Genomic DNA, 15,712 nt, shown 5'->3' with positions numbered 1-15,712 from the left:
CATCCCCCGCAGCACAGGGCGTGGAGGTGGGGTAGCTACAATTTCCCTCGCTAACCTATGTATTTCCCCAAGACCTAAATTTAAATTTGCATCATTTGAAGTCCTCGTACTTCATCTTATGCATCCAAACTCAAAAGCCACTCAGCCGGTCACTCTTGTGACACTATATAGACCACCAGGCCCCTACACTGAATTTTTATCTGAATTTTCCAACTTCCTATCCGCCCTGGTTGTAAACTCTGATAAAATCCTCATAGTGGGAGATTTTAATATCCACATGGATAATGAAAATAATAGCCTTACAATTGCATTCCAATCACTAATCGACTCTATCGGGGTCTCCCAACATGTAAACACACCAACTCACCACCATAATCACACCATTGACCTTGTATTAACACATGGCCTAGAAATTGACCACCCTCTAGTTCTACCTCAAAATACTGCCCTTTCAGATCACCACCTAATTACATTCAACATGAAATTAGATCTCCGTCCAACAACGGAATTAACCTACTTCTACAGCCGCTGTCTATCCGACAGGACTACAGCAGAATTGATATCAAAACTACCAGTCGCTCTTGCCACAGCTCCTACCACTGGCAAAGTAAATGACGTACGCACACCCCCACCCCATATCGACCTACTAACGGATGGCGTCATACATGCGCTCCACTCAACCCTTGACGCTGAAAAGACTGGCCCCATGGTACACTGATCAGACTCGTGCACTCGTGCACAAACCACATGAAAACTAGAAAAAAAATGGTACTCCACCAAACTTGAGGTATTCCACCTGGCATGGAAGGATAGTCTTCTAAGCTATAAACGAGTACTTTCTGAGGCGAAATTGGCTTACTATTCTTCAATGATTGACAATAATAAAAACAACCCAAAGTTCCTATTTGACATCATTTCTAGGCTAACAAAAAACCACAATACAATCGAACATAAGCTTTAGTGGTAATGATTTCATGACCTTTTTCAATAACAAAATTCTAACAATAAGAGAACAAATTCATAGTCTCCTCCCCCTCTATGACCTTACACCTCTTCCAAAATGCCCTATGGCTATGGCAACACCCCCTCAACTTGGTGCTCTCCTTGAATCCTTCGCACCCATTGACCTCCCTGAACTAAACTCCCTGATCCTCTCATCTAAATCATCGACGTGCCTACTAGACCCTATCCCCACAAAACTTCTTAAACATGCACTACCGTTATTAAGTGAGACATTACTTAATGTAATGAATAATTCACTAATTTCAGGATACGTCCCCAAATCATTCAAAATAGCAGTGATCAAACCATCTCTCAAAAAACCTAACCTTGATCCTGATAATCTAGCTAACTATAGACCCATATCTAACCTCCCCTTCTTGTCAAAAATACTTGAAAAAATAGTAGCTAAGCAACTTACTTCCTTTCTACACCAAAACAAAATCGAAGAAACCCTCCAATCTGGCTTTAGAGCCCACCACAGCACTGAAACGGCCTTAGTCAAAGTCCTGAATGACCTACTAATCGCATCCGATCATGGGTGCACCTCAATACTAATACCGCCTTCGACACTATAGATCACCATATCCTATTACAGAGACTTGAACATCATGTTGGCATCAAAGGCTGTGCCTTATCCTGGTTTAGATCTTACCTCTCTGATCGCCATCAATTCGTTCATGTCCATGAGAAGTCATCCAATCACACTAGAGTAAGCTACGGTGTTCCCCAAGGCTCTGTCCTCGGACCACTGCTCTTTTCTCTTTACATGCTACCCTTAGGTGCTGTCATAAGGAACCATGGCATTAACTTCCACTGCTATGCTGATGACACCCAACTCTACCTATCCATGAAACCTGATGAAATTGTACATTTACCCAAGATAGAAACTTGCCTGCAAGATGTAAAAACTTGGATGGCTAACAACTTCCTGCTCCTCAACTCTGATAAAACTGAGGTTATGCTTGTAGGCCCCGATCAATTGAGAATGACACTATCTAGCCATCTATCCACACTCGATGGCATCCCAACACCCAATACTAGCATCAAAAACCTTGGTGTAACTATCAACCAAGACCTCCTACTTGACTCACACATAAAACAGATCTCAAAGACATAATTTTTTCATTTACACAATATTGCCAAAATTAGAAAAGTCCTATCCCTCCAAGATGCAGAAAAACGAATCCACGCATTTATTACTTCCCGACTAGACTACTGCAATGCTCTCCTGTCCGGATGCAGCATCAACTCAATAAAGAGCCTCCAACTTATACAGAACGCTGCTGCCCGTACACTCACCAGAACAAAAAAATATGAGCACATCTCACCTGTACTTGCCTCTCTGCATTGGCTCCCTGTCAAACGTAGAATTGATTTCAAAGTACTCCTGCTAACATACAAAGCCCTAAATGACCTGGCTCCAAACTACCTTAAGGAACTAGTTGTCCCCTACTGCCCTCCAAGACCGCTGCGTTCCCAGAGTGCAGGCCTCCTTGTAATTCCAAGAATATCAAAAACCACAGTAGGATGCAGAGCCTTTAGCTACCGAGCCCCCCTCCTCTGGAACAATCTCCCTGCCTCCATCCGAGATGCACACACCCTACCTATATTCAAATCAAGACTAAAGACATTCCTCTTTAGTGCATCCTATAGCCACAAGTAATTGCGTCAACAAATCCATCACCTACTGGGCCAGCCAGTCAGCAAGCATAACTAGACATATCTGAACACACAAGAAAAAAATAAAATAAATAAATAAAAACGTTTATCACTGGGCTACAGACAGCGTATGTTGTACCCTGCAACCCTAACAAAGCTTACGACTAAAATCTCCATATGTACCAAACCAAACTAATTGCTAAATGGCAGCATAACTAAACATAACTAATGCTAAACTAAACTAAATGCCAAACCAAACTAAATGCTAAATGCCAGCATAGCTAAACACATCTAAAACACATGCAATACCCCCCTAATCAACAAAACTGGGCTACAGACAGCGTTTGTTGTACCGTGAAGGAGTGCGACAGATCCCGGGTACAGTACACGGCGCGTTTTGCGACTGTCACCAGCCAACTAAATACTAAATAAAATCCCCATACACCCAGCCAGGCAGCCTCTCTCTCTCTCTCCCTCTCCCTCTCCTTTCTTATCACATTGCTAATGCCTATAATAACCCACTCACTCTGTTCTTTTTCTTTCTCTCCTAATCTAGACTATCTTCGCTATGGGACGCTGCTGTAGTCTCTCCACCCGGTCTACCTGCAGAAACCCTCGACCAATTGCACCCACCGCCACCGCACTGCCGTACACTTACTCTACCTCATACCCTATGCTAGCATTTATATACAATATATATTATTGCCACCATCGACATGTTTCTCTGTTCCTACTCCCCTCACCCCTGTAATAGTAACCCTATCAGCACAGTGTATACCCACTAAACTGGTCTTGTCTGTATCATATATTTACCACCGGATGTCTGTATATATATTATGTACATCTACCAAATGCAGGCTATGTACAACACCTGTTGTTTCCCTTCCCCTTCTGCCACACAACCCTCCCCCCTGCCCCCGTTCCTATCTCCACCTGGCCGACCTCAAGCAGATGGGTTCCCCCTTATGTGCCGTGGTTCTGCTTAAGGTTCCTTCCTGACTAACAGGGAGTTTTTTCTTGCCCGTGTTGCCATTGTGCTTGCACTAAGGGGGTTTCAGGCTCTGGGCTCTGTAAAGCGCCTAGAGACAATTGTATTGTTATGGCGCTATATAAATAAAATTGAATTGAATTGAATTATTATGATGTCACAATGGCCCAATGTAAGTCAATGGGAACATTTCTATTCGTTTTTCTTTAATATCTTAAAAAGTATAAAGTTCAGAAAAATGAAAAATACATAGCATAAGTGTCCTAGCATAAGACCTACGCGCCAAAGTTCAAACAAAGTTTCTACGATAAGCGGTTCGAGCTGAATTAAGCACAGAAGTTTGGTACAAAGAGTAAGAAAAAGAAGAAGTATAAGAAGCCTAGGAATAACAATGCAGGGCATTTCATGCACTGTATTAAGAAGCCACGTAGGAATAACAATATAAGGCATTTCATGCACTGTAATAAGAAGAAGAAGAAGAAGAAAAAGTATAAGAAGCCTTGGAATAACAATACAGGGCATTTCAAATGCCAAGAATCAAGTCTAATGGCCCTGACTCCAAACCCCTGGTGTGTCCCTTAGACTATGTGAAGGGATCAACTGATATGGCCTGGTATGTGAAACCTACCGATATCTAACAATACGTTTTTCATTCACCAACATTCAAGTTTTAATTTGCAAACTCTTCACAATCATTAGATACGCCCGAGCCAACAATGAGCTTGTCATGCCAATACACGTTACCAGTCTGTCCAGATGAATAAGTGATGTCAAATGCACTTTAGAAGTCCCAGTAGGACAAGGGAAAAGTGGTAATTGTCTTAAACCACAAAAACATTTTTTACAACATTTGGTATTGTAGTCTCAGTAGGCTACTATGATGAGGCCTGTAAATTCAGTGAAGTTAATGCTTGAGATGAACATATTAGTGATTTTTCCCGTAATAATGCCCAGTGACGGTATGCAAGGACCGCAGCTTTTTTTTCAGAATTTCAGAAAGGCTAAGATGCACATTCGGTCGATAGTGTTGACACTCATACAAAACTATGTTTCAGCTTAAAGAATATTAAATCATTGTACAACCCCTTAGTTACTCACCAATTCCCTTAGATCATAGTTATTGATCTTGCTTCCCATGTGGACAACAACACATTGGTGATCTTGTTACACGTGTGACAGGATAAACAAAGAATAACCTGCACAGAAAAAAGTAGCAAAACTGTGTATATTTTATAATATTATCATTTTATCATGCATTGATTCATACAATTTTTGTCATGTCATAATTTCAGTAGATCAGTTCTTTTTCAACAAACTTCACAGTGCACCAATGAAGATCAAGCCAAAGGGACAGAGTGTTATATGTTTAGGATGTTATAGCATGTTCCTAGTGTAGAGGTCAAAGGTGTTATATGTTAAAGACGTTAGAGCATGTTCCCAGTGTAGAGGTCAAAGGTGTTATATGTTAAAGACGTTAGAGCATGTTCCCAGTGTAGAGGTCAAAGGTGTTATGTTCAGGACGTTACAGCATGTAAGACATTAGACATTTAGCAGATGCTTTTATCCAAAGCGACGTACAGGGGAGAGAACAATCAAGCTACGAGCAATAGAGACCTAGTGTAAGAATAAATACTATTTTACATACGAAATAGAAAAAAGTGTAGGAATGTAACTGCTGTAAGTGCAAGCTAAGTACTAGTAGAAGTGCAAGTTGGGAATGGAGGTGCTCTCTGAAGAGTTGGGTCTTCAAGAGCTTCTTGAAGGTAGAGAGGGACGCCCCTGCTCTGGTAGTGCTAGGCAGCTTGTTCCACCAACGTGGAACTACGAATAAGAATAGTCTAGATTGCCGTACTTGCACAGGTGGCAGTGCTAAACGACGCTCATTAGACGAGCGCAGCATCCTTGGGGTAACATTTGCCCCTACAAGAGCATTTAACATTTAAAATGTTATGCCTTAGAAATGGGGTCTGAATTTGGCTTTTTACCAAGACTTTAAAAAAAAAATTGAGAAAATGGTTCTCCGACTCTATATACTATGATTCTATACTATAATGGCTTTTAACAGTGATTTTGGAATAGGACTTAGAACACAGGTTGTTTGTTAGTTCATTTGTGAGTGTATTTAATAAAGTGCACCTGCCCACTCAGTGGAACCATTTCACTCTCAATCAGCCACAGATAATGACTGCAATGGCTTCTGATATCACACATTTCACACATGTTGTCTGTTAAGGTCATTTGGTCGCGTGTAGGCTATTTGATATCGACTAGGTAACTTATTTTGGCACCGAACCTCTACCTGACTCCGTTTACCCCATCTGTCACCTTGACACCGCCTCAAGCACCAGTAAGCCCTGCTTGTTCCAAGGGTAATCAACGGGACACAAGCCTCTGCCTCTGCCAGTGATGACATCCATGCACACAGCTCTCTCTTGTGGTGGCAAGGAGTCCAAGAAGCTGATGAACCTGATGCGCTGCAGACTCTCATAGAGAAGTTTATGAGCCCTCATGCTGCGATTGTAATGATGACCATTTATTACCCCATTGATGGATCCTGGGGCAACAACTTCTGATTCAATGAGGATGTCTTGCAGTCCTGCATCTCCAAACCTTTTGCCTAAAATACTCAGGTAGGACATGCATGTGTGGAATTCGCCTAATCTAATCACTAAACGTTGTGTAAAGTCATCATTCTTCCAGCGTATTTGCTGTGCCTTGGCATATATAGCCTGGTCAAACACTAAAACTATATGATCCAGTTCTAGCTGATCAGCCATCTGGACACTTCGCTTCAGGATAGTGTTCACTGTTGACATCTCTGTTGGTGAGGCCTCAATTACTGGAAGATAATACAATGCTGACTTCTGCAGAGTATTTTCACCTTGAAGCAGTGTATGGAAACCTGTCCAGCTTGGGATTGCACATCTATCCGTATCTGTGGACTTCACAAAAACATATGCCAATTCAGCTTGTGCAGCAAAGTGGGTGTCCATTCTGCATGTTGCTGCCTGCACTTGTTGACCCAAGTTCTGACAGGGTCTCTGTAAAAACCAGCACGCAGATGTTGTGCACCAAGGGCATGTGAAACACCAGCTGGGGGAAATCACGAGTCAGCCTCTTCTTCAACATATCCTGTCTGCAACACAACAAAACAGTGACAATTAGGAGTCACAGGAGTATCATGAAAAGCAGAGAGTGGTGGAGGTGGTACAAGACATTACAGGCTAGAACCTATCTGCCATACAGCACATTTAACACCAAAGATGCCCAAGAAAGGCACACACACACACACACACACACACACACACACACACACACACACACCAGCTGTTCTCCTTGTTGCCAACTGTCTGTGCAAACAGTAAGACTTAAAAACAGTTTCTCAGGCCTGTCACACACATGTTGTGTAAAGCTGGACTTGCACATGACAAATAATAATACTTGAGAGAAAAATGCATTGCAGTTACCTGTAGTTTGAAGCATCAAGACCTTCATTTGCTTTCACCAGTTCAATGAAGGCCTTCCTCAGCTGGCCCATTCTCAGCACCTCTTGGTTGACAAGCAGCCTTTGGCGAATGATCCTCTCACAGAATATCTTATAGCTGACATCAAACGTGGGCTCATTCCTAGAACACATATGAATGAGAAGGAAAGAAATGAATAAGTGTTGTGATTGTGTGCACATACAACAGAATGCAGATTGAATGTTTACTTATATAATGTTAAGTTAGTAGCTCCTTGAAATGCAATATAATAAATAACTTACTGTTCTTTCTCTGGTTTTTCAGGCCTCGTCAAAAACCTGGTGTACTGATTATAACAGCCTTTGTGGTACTGCACCTCCAGAGCCACACAGTCTTTGTCTTTTATATGCAAAAGAATACTTTGGTCATCCTTCAACTCTGCAGCTTTCTGCAATTGGCCTTAACAAAACAAAAAGGATAACTCAATGAGTTCACACTCAATGAGTTCTCTCATGTTTGTTTTTTGATTTATTAAGACATTCCGGTGTATTTTCTTTGTCCTCCGTACTGCTCGATGAAGGCATGGTGGACGCCATCTTGCAACTCTGTTGACAAAAAGCAGCTACCTTATTGGTGTAGCATGATCACTTGTCGAAAAGTGCCAGCACTCGCGACCAAGATCCTATTACGCTCTGAAGAAACTAGTTCGGCATAAAACATAGACGCACCAAAAATTGATTGGAAATACCTATTTTCTGCATCAAATACAAATAAAGTCATAAATGTTATAAAATGCAATTTTCTGGATTTGTTTGTTGATATTTTATTTCTCACTGTTAATATACACCTACCATTACAATTATAGATCACACATTTCTTTGCAAGTGGACAAACTTGCGAAATCGGCAGGGGTTCAAATACTTATTTTCCCCACTGTATATATACACGTAGCAAGTGCATTTGTATAAGTGTGAAGTACAAGGTGATGGCGACTGTTCAGTGTTGCTGATTCTTCACACTCAATGAGTTCTCTCTGAGGTCTCCTCAAGAAGTAAAGCCGCTTCTGGGCAGTTTTGACCGCCGAGTCCGCTTGCATGGACCAGGTAAGGTCATCCTTGATGTACACACCGAGGAATTTGAAGTTGGAGACTCTCTCCACTGCAGCTCCCTCGATGTGTATGGTGTTGTGACCCCCTCTTTGTAGCTTCCTGAAATCCACGATCATCTCCTTGGTTTTGCAGATGTTTAGAGACAGGTTGTTGTCTTGGCACCATGCTACCAAGCCCCTTACCTCATCTCTATAGGCGGTCTCATCGTTGTTAGAGATGAGACCCAGGATGGTAGTGTCGTCTGCAAACTTCAGGATGATGTTGGAACTGTGTGTTGCCACACAGTCCTGCGTGTACAGGGAGTACAGGAGGGGACTGAGTACGCACCCCTGGGGCCCCCGGTACTCAGGGTCAGTGAGGAGGAGGTGTGCTTGCCCATTCTCACTACCTGGGGTCTGCTCGTCAGGAAGTCCAGGATCCAGTTGGACAGGGGTGTTTTAAGACCCAGGCTCCTGAGCTTAGGGACGAGCTTGGCAGGCACAATAGTGTTGAATGCTGAGCTGTAATTCACAAACAGCATTCTCACATATGTGTTACCCTTTTCCAGGTGGGAGAGAGTGGTGTGCGTTGCAAGGGCGATGGCATCATCTGTTGATCTGTTTGTGAGGTATGCAAACTGAACGGGGTCCAGGGTGTTTGGAAGGGTAGAGCAGATGTGGGTTCTGACCAGCGGCTCGAAGCACTTCATGATGGTGGAGGTCAGTGCTACAGGGCGGTAGTCATTTAAGCAGGTGATGGATGGTTTCTTTGGTAGGGGGATGATGGTTGCCTGCTTGAAGCAGGTAGGGACTTCAGACAGATGTAGTGAGAGGTTGAATATGGAGGTGAATGCCTCCGCTAGCTGGTCGGCGCACCCCCTGAGGACGCGGCCAGGAACTCCATCGGGCCCGGATGACTTCCGAGGGTTCACCCTTTGGAGCTCTCGCCTCACGTCAGCCACAGTCAGGGACAGAGTGCAGTCGTCTCGGTCCTCTGCCAGTTTCGCAGAAGGAAGGGGGTCGGTTGCCTCAAACCTTGCGTAAAAGGTGTTGAGGTCATCAGGTAGAGAGGCGGCAGGCTGATCTGTCAGAAGTAAACAAAGACAGAGAGATAGACCAGGGCTTTTTCAGAAGCTATGGTGCCTGACTCTGCCGTCACTCCGGCCGGTTTTTCCATCTACCGGCAGGACAGAACCTCCGAGTCAGGTAAAAGCAGGGGTGGAGGGGTATGCTTGATGGTTAACTCTCGCTGGGGCTTGTATCATCACTGCTATTTCTCCCTTTATAGCCAGTGATGTTCCGCAGGCCACCCCACATGCGTCGGGGGTCGGAGCTGAGGTAGGTGGACTCCAGCTTGTCCCTGTATTCTCTCTTTCCATCTCTGATGGCTGTCCGTAGGTCACATCTGGACTTCCCCAAAGCCTCCGGATCACCAGAGTTATAGGCAGAGGGCCGTGCTCTGAGTTTGACCATTTACCCAGGGCTTTTGGTTTGGGCAAGTCCTAACACTGACCCAGGGGACGACATCATCGATGCATTTGGAGATGTATGAAGAGACAGAGTCTGTGTATTCACTGATGTCCCCATCAGCTGCACACAGAACATCTGCCAGTCTGTTGTATCAAAGCAGTCCTGGAGAGTGCTAATGGGTTCAGCACTCCAGCGTTGAACTGCCCGAGAAACCGTTTTTTCCTGTTTTAGGCGTTGCCTGTAGGTAGGGATTGGCATGATGGAGGTGTGATCCGACTTCCCAAAAGCCGGGCGGGGGAGGGGTTTGTAACTGTTCCGTATTTGCGTGTAGCAGTGGTCAAGAATCTGCTCACCCCGTGTAGGAAAGTTTATATGTTGATGGTACTTCGGTAGAACTTTCCTCATATTAGCCCTATTGAAGTCTCCAACAACAATAGAAACTGCCTCAGGGTGAGCATCCTCAAATCCATTAATAACTCTGTATAGTTCCTCTATTTGCCCAACAGGTAGGGCTGAACACAAATGCACCCAAAACCCAAGTGATGTGCATCAATGCCACCCCTGATACACCAATCACAGTGAACGGGCACGCTCTTGACTATGCTGAGGAATTTACATACTTGGGAAGCCTCGTCAGCAAAGACAACTCTGCACAAAAAAATATTAGAGCAAGACTCGGAAAGGCACAGGGTGCTTTTGCTAGGCTACACTCCATCTGGAAGTCTAAGCAATACAGCTTAAGAACAAAGGTCCGACTCTACAACAGTAACGTAAAATCTGTGTTGTTGTACGGCTCGGAGTGCTGGCGAGTAACATCTCACGACATGAAAAAAGTCGAAGCCTTCCATAATGGATGCCTCAGGAAACTGTCAAATCTTCTGGCCTGAGAAAATATCCAATGCTCATCTATACAAGAAGACTAAGTGCAACAGTGTGGTGCTAGAGATCAAACGCCGCCGATTCAAATGGCTCGGACACGTTCTCAGGATGGACCAGGACCGCATCCCCAAGATCGCCCTACGATGGACTCCACCTGGGAAAAGGAAGCAAGGCCGGCCCAAGAACACCTGGCGGCGAACGGTGACAGCGGAGCTGAAGGAGATGAACCTAACCTGGGGCGAGGCACAGCATGCGGCACAAGACAGGTCCAGATGGAGGCAGATCGTCGAAGCCTTATGTCCCATTAGGAAGAAGAAGAATAGTTCCTCTAAGAACAATAGTTCCTCTAACGCGCACGCTTTGTCCGCCTGCGGTGGAATGTAAACTGCTGTGATGATAACAGAGCTGAATTCCCGTGGAAGGTAAAAGGGGCGAACTTTTAACGATAGCAGCTCCAGGTCTGGTGAGCAGTGTGCTGAAAGTGCAGCAACATCTGAGCCCCAGCGAGAGTTAACCATCAAGCATACCCCTCCACCCCTGCTGTAGGAGCCAAATCATAGGAAAATATTTTGCATTTGAATATTTAATTTACAATATTTGATTTAATTAAGAATTTATTTTGAGTGAACATCTGACAGTTAGTGATGTAAAATCTGTAATGAATGGTAAATGTGGAGGGCGAATTGATATTGGATAATGTAGATCCTGTGCGGCACATGTGACGTAAGTGATATGAGAATGTTTGACTAGATCAGATAGACATGTGTGTAGCTGGGAAGCATACAGCTTTTTTACCATCATCTGTCAATGAAGTTTTGCAATTATTATTTTAGTGTGAGATTGTGTTTATTTACAACTACTGCAAGTGGAGATTCTGTTCTTTGGTGAAGAGCAAGAAAATAAAAGACATCAACGGTCAGTCATCAGGGTCTTGTGAGTAGAAACTGTGGATAAGGAACGATAGAAATTGCAAGCTAGCTACGGATATGAGTAAGAACAACCTTTCATCCTGCACACATGAATAAGTGGTTAAAATTAACAACGAAAATATGAGTCTGAAATTTTGCCACTACACCTGCTTTTACCTGACTCGGAGGTTCTGCCGGAGTGACGGCAGAGTCAGGTACCATAGCTTCTGAAAAAGCCCTGGTCTATCTCTCTGTCTTTGTTTACTTCTGACAGAGCTGAAAGCTAGTCATTCCAAATAAGACAACTTCTTTTCAGCAGAACAGTGGGTAGGGAGAGAGCTAAGGAGCACTGTGGAGAGATACTGGAAAGCATTCCACAGGAAACTGGAAAAACATGTGTTGGCAGTATAGTCTGTCCTGTCTCTCAATACTAACAGAGAGGGGACAGGGTATTTATGCTACTGCTTAATGCGTACTTCTAATTAAAAACAAAAACGTAAATTAACAGTCTGAGTGTATTCGTATGTGTCCATTTTTATGAGTAAATTTAGCTGAGACCCTATGCCCCCGGCCAAAAAACAAGCTGCTTTCTAAGTCAGTACTTTACCACTCCATGTTGTATTGTGGCTGTGCCTGAACAACTGGAAATATAGCAGCACTCATGCTGTTTAGTGTGCAATGGGCCAACCTTAGTAAAATGTTCCGTCATGAGCAAAGTAAGAGTAAGAGTAAACACTTTACTTAATAATCATGAAAAAAAAATTCAATTCAATTTGATTTATAAAGTGCCAAAACAAAAAATTGTCTCAAGCCGCTTCACAGAGCCCAGTGCCTGGACCCCCTTAGAGCAACCACAACAGCGACAGGGGCAAGAAAAAACTCCCTGTTAATCAGGAAGGAACCTTAAGCAGAACCACAGCCTTATAGAAGTATTCAGCTCCTACTGGCTGCAAGTGAACCTCTGCAAGTGGACCTCTGACTAGTTGAAGGAGTTCATAATAGTATTGACATTGAGTGTCACACTCGTAAGGTGCTACTGTTCTTGTATTGGATGTTGTTTCATGATGCTGAAAATGTGTATGCAGTCGGGGGGGATGTAGCATAAACAGCTACCAGTTACTTTCTAGGTGTGTTGCCTAATCTTGTTCCCTTGTGATTGGCTGGCACTATTGTACGTAGGAGGTCTATATGCCGTGTGTGAACTGGAATGCTTCAGTAAAGTGGCATGTTCTGTCCATGGTGCCAATCTTTCATTTACATTTAATTTAATTTAATTTAATCATTTACAAGCACGCCAAAAAACATATTTATGGTTAGCTATGGTAGTGGAGACTATGCCAATATGTTGGCTGATATATGGTAGTATAACTATAAGTACAACAGCTAGCTAACTAATGAGGCCCAGGAATGACAATACATCCATTGAAAGCCATGGCAATAAGTCAGCAAAATATTGAAAACAGGCAACTACAAAACACTTTCTTTCAAATGTATGCAGTGACAAACTGAAAAAGCTCTGTTGGGCTACGTTATTCATTTTGGATGATAGAGATGAGGAAAAAGCTATGACTCCTGTAAACACAAAAGCATGTAACGGCTGATAATCTTAGAATATAATACGATTAGGATATAAGCATCATCTTATTGCAAAAAGTGTGCAGCAATAATACTATGATAAAAACATTAAGAAAGCGAAGGGAGATGGCTTTAGCTCACTACCAACTCTGTTTACCTGGCACAGTTTCCCTGTAATAATACTGTATTCATCGTCTTCAAACCATATGTGCATTTATAACAGAATGTACAAGAGTACACCAACAGATAGCTCTCATACCTACATAAAATATATTGATTAACAAAAATCATTTGTGTTTTGGAGACACAAAGAATTTGCATTTATGTGATAAATGTGTCCTTGCAGAGGAGATGCTGACTGATGTTGAGTGACTATGGTAATGGAATTACCACTATAGAGATACCGATATATGTTCAATTCAATTCAATTTTATTTATATAGCGGCCAAAACAATACAATTGCCTCAAGGCGCTTTACAGAGCCCAGTGCCTGCACCACCATGTGCATAGTTTGTTCAACAAAATTCTCTCACTTTTTCCTGTGAACTGCTTTTACTCCCACGTCTGATTCATGCATTTACAGTTAGTGACCCTCTGTTTCTGCTGAGCAATCACACTTTCTTGGAGAAATGCATTTGTAGTTTGGTCATTGCTTCCCTTTAATGTGAATGTTTGCATTCATTAGTCACAAATTATAGATTATGAACATTACAGGAAAGAATCAACAACTCAAATCAGATTGTGGATATTCCAAAGGATGCATTAGCACACACGCCCAACAAGCGGGATAATGGCAGGACAGGAGACACTTTAACATGATCACAGAGGTCATCTGGTTCATGCTCTCCTCTCAGTCCACTTTGATTACCTTACTGCACATATAGTTCCATACCCCACTCAACACACCCACCTGCACAACTATTGGTCTGAATTGCTGCTGCTACTGCCACTGAGGGCCTCATTTACTAACATTGCGACCGCAGCTTAATCTGCGCCTTTGCATTACCGCAAGGGAACTGGCTGCGAGATCTGCATCCACACTCTCCAGGCTGTAACATTAGGAATGTGGGTTGTAGGAAGTGTTTGAGTTTTTCTACTACAATTTGTATAATGTGTATATATATACATACAAAATCTGTACAGTGTTTTGGATATCGTCAAGGCCTAAATCAAATTGTTTTTATTGTGGGTTTTTAATGTTCTGTGTTGCACTGTGGTCCTTGAAAACATCATTTCATTCACTTCATTCCCCTGTGACAACATGTGTACATGAAAATGACAATAAAGCTAATAAACCTGATCTCTTCTGATTACCTATGCTGTTGTGCCGTAGGGTTGCGCAGCTGGGGAATGGACGAATGCAAAAATTTGAGCCCGGCTGCTATTGGCCAGATCCAGGCCTATGACACGACGGTGCTGCTGCCCATCCTCTACCTCGTGGCCTTCGTGGTGGGCCTCCCCTCCAACCTGGTGGCCCTGTGGGTGCTGCTCTTCCGCACCAAGAAGCAGCCATCCACCATCCTGCTCATAAATCTGACCACCTGCGACTGCTGGTGGTGCTGCCCTTCCGCATCGCCGCAACGCCTGCCTACTACTATCGGCAACAACTGGACGCTGGGCGAGCCCCTGTGTCGCCTGGTGATAGCCGTCTTCTACGGGAACACGTACGGCTCGGTGCTGAGCCTGGCACTGATCTCCTTCGACCGCTACCTGGCACTGGTGCACCCGATCGGCGGGCGGGCGCTGCGTAGCTACCGCTTCTCCGTTTACATGTGCATAGCGGCATGGGCGGTGGTCGTGGCCGCCATGGCGCCCCTGCTGGCCACTCAACTGACCTACAGACCAACAAACCTCAACATCACCACCTGCCACGATGTGCTGCCCCTGGACAAACAGGACAGCTTCTTCCTGCCCTACTTCGCAAGCCTGTTCACCATTTGCTATCTGCTGCCACTGCTGGTGGTGGTGTTCTGCTACCGCTGCATCCTGCACACGCTGGTCAAGTCTGGCCGGCGCTACAACCACGCCGTGCGCGTCACCGTGCTGACGATAGTGGTGTTCCTGGTGTGTCTGTTGCCCAGCAACGTGCTACTGCTCTCCAACATGGTGAGTGCAGATAAGACGAGCGAGGACAACCTCTACGTCCCCTACATGGTAATGTTGGCACTCAGCACCTTCAACAGCTGCCTGGACCCCTTCATCTTCTACTACGTGTCTGAGGACTCCCGGGAGAAGGCGCAGCAGATGCTGTTCTACAGGAAGCCCAAGCTGCATGCCACCTCCAGCAAGCAGGACACGGGCTCTACCTCTGGGTCATCTCAGTCCAAGGTGAGGCTGCTGTCCACCTCGGGCCAGGTGATAGTTATTCCGGAGGCCACCACGTTGAAGGGGAATATGGCCTGATTGCAGGGGTGCGGGATCGAGGTGACTAGAAACTACTACTGGGGCATCGCAAGCTTCGCAAGTAGTGTATATGTGACTGCAAGTGCTGCCCAGTGACTGCCGTCTCCAGATGGAAGAACCAGAGGTCGACAGGAGACACTGGATGCCTGGGATAAAATACAGCACCATTTACCTTTTGGTGTTAACATGCATTTATCTTCCTTGCTAAAGCTCTGCAAATAGGGAACCGGACGTGATATAAGAATATAATCTCCATTTCACTCGGAATGGCTATAAG

The 15,712-nt window shown here is 44.2% G+C and overlaps 1 protein-coding gene across 1 annotated transcript; it reads left to right on the top strand.

Annotated features, from left to right (window-relative positions):
* The first annotated feature begins 12,439 nt into the window (after positions 1-12,439).
* LOC105903190 (proteinase-activated receptor 4-like) lies at positions 12,440-15,435 on the top strand. Its single transcript, XM_012830904.3, has one exon. It carries the CDS (start codon positions 14,302-14,304, stop codon positions 15,433-15,435), a length of 1,134 nt encoding a protein of 377 aa, XP_012686358.3. The 5' UTR covers positions 12,440-14,301.
* Positions 15,436-15,712: the final 277 nt, after the last annotated feature.

This window comes from Clupea harengus, chromosome 20, assembly GCF_900700415.2.
Source record: "Clupea harengus chromosome 20, Ch_v2.0.2, whole genome shotgun sequence".
NCBI lineage: Eukaryota > Metazoa > Chordata > Actinopteri > Clupeiformes > Clupeidae > Clupea > Clupea harengus.
This window is presented reverse-complemented; position numbering and strand designations above follow the sequence as displayed.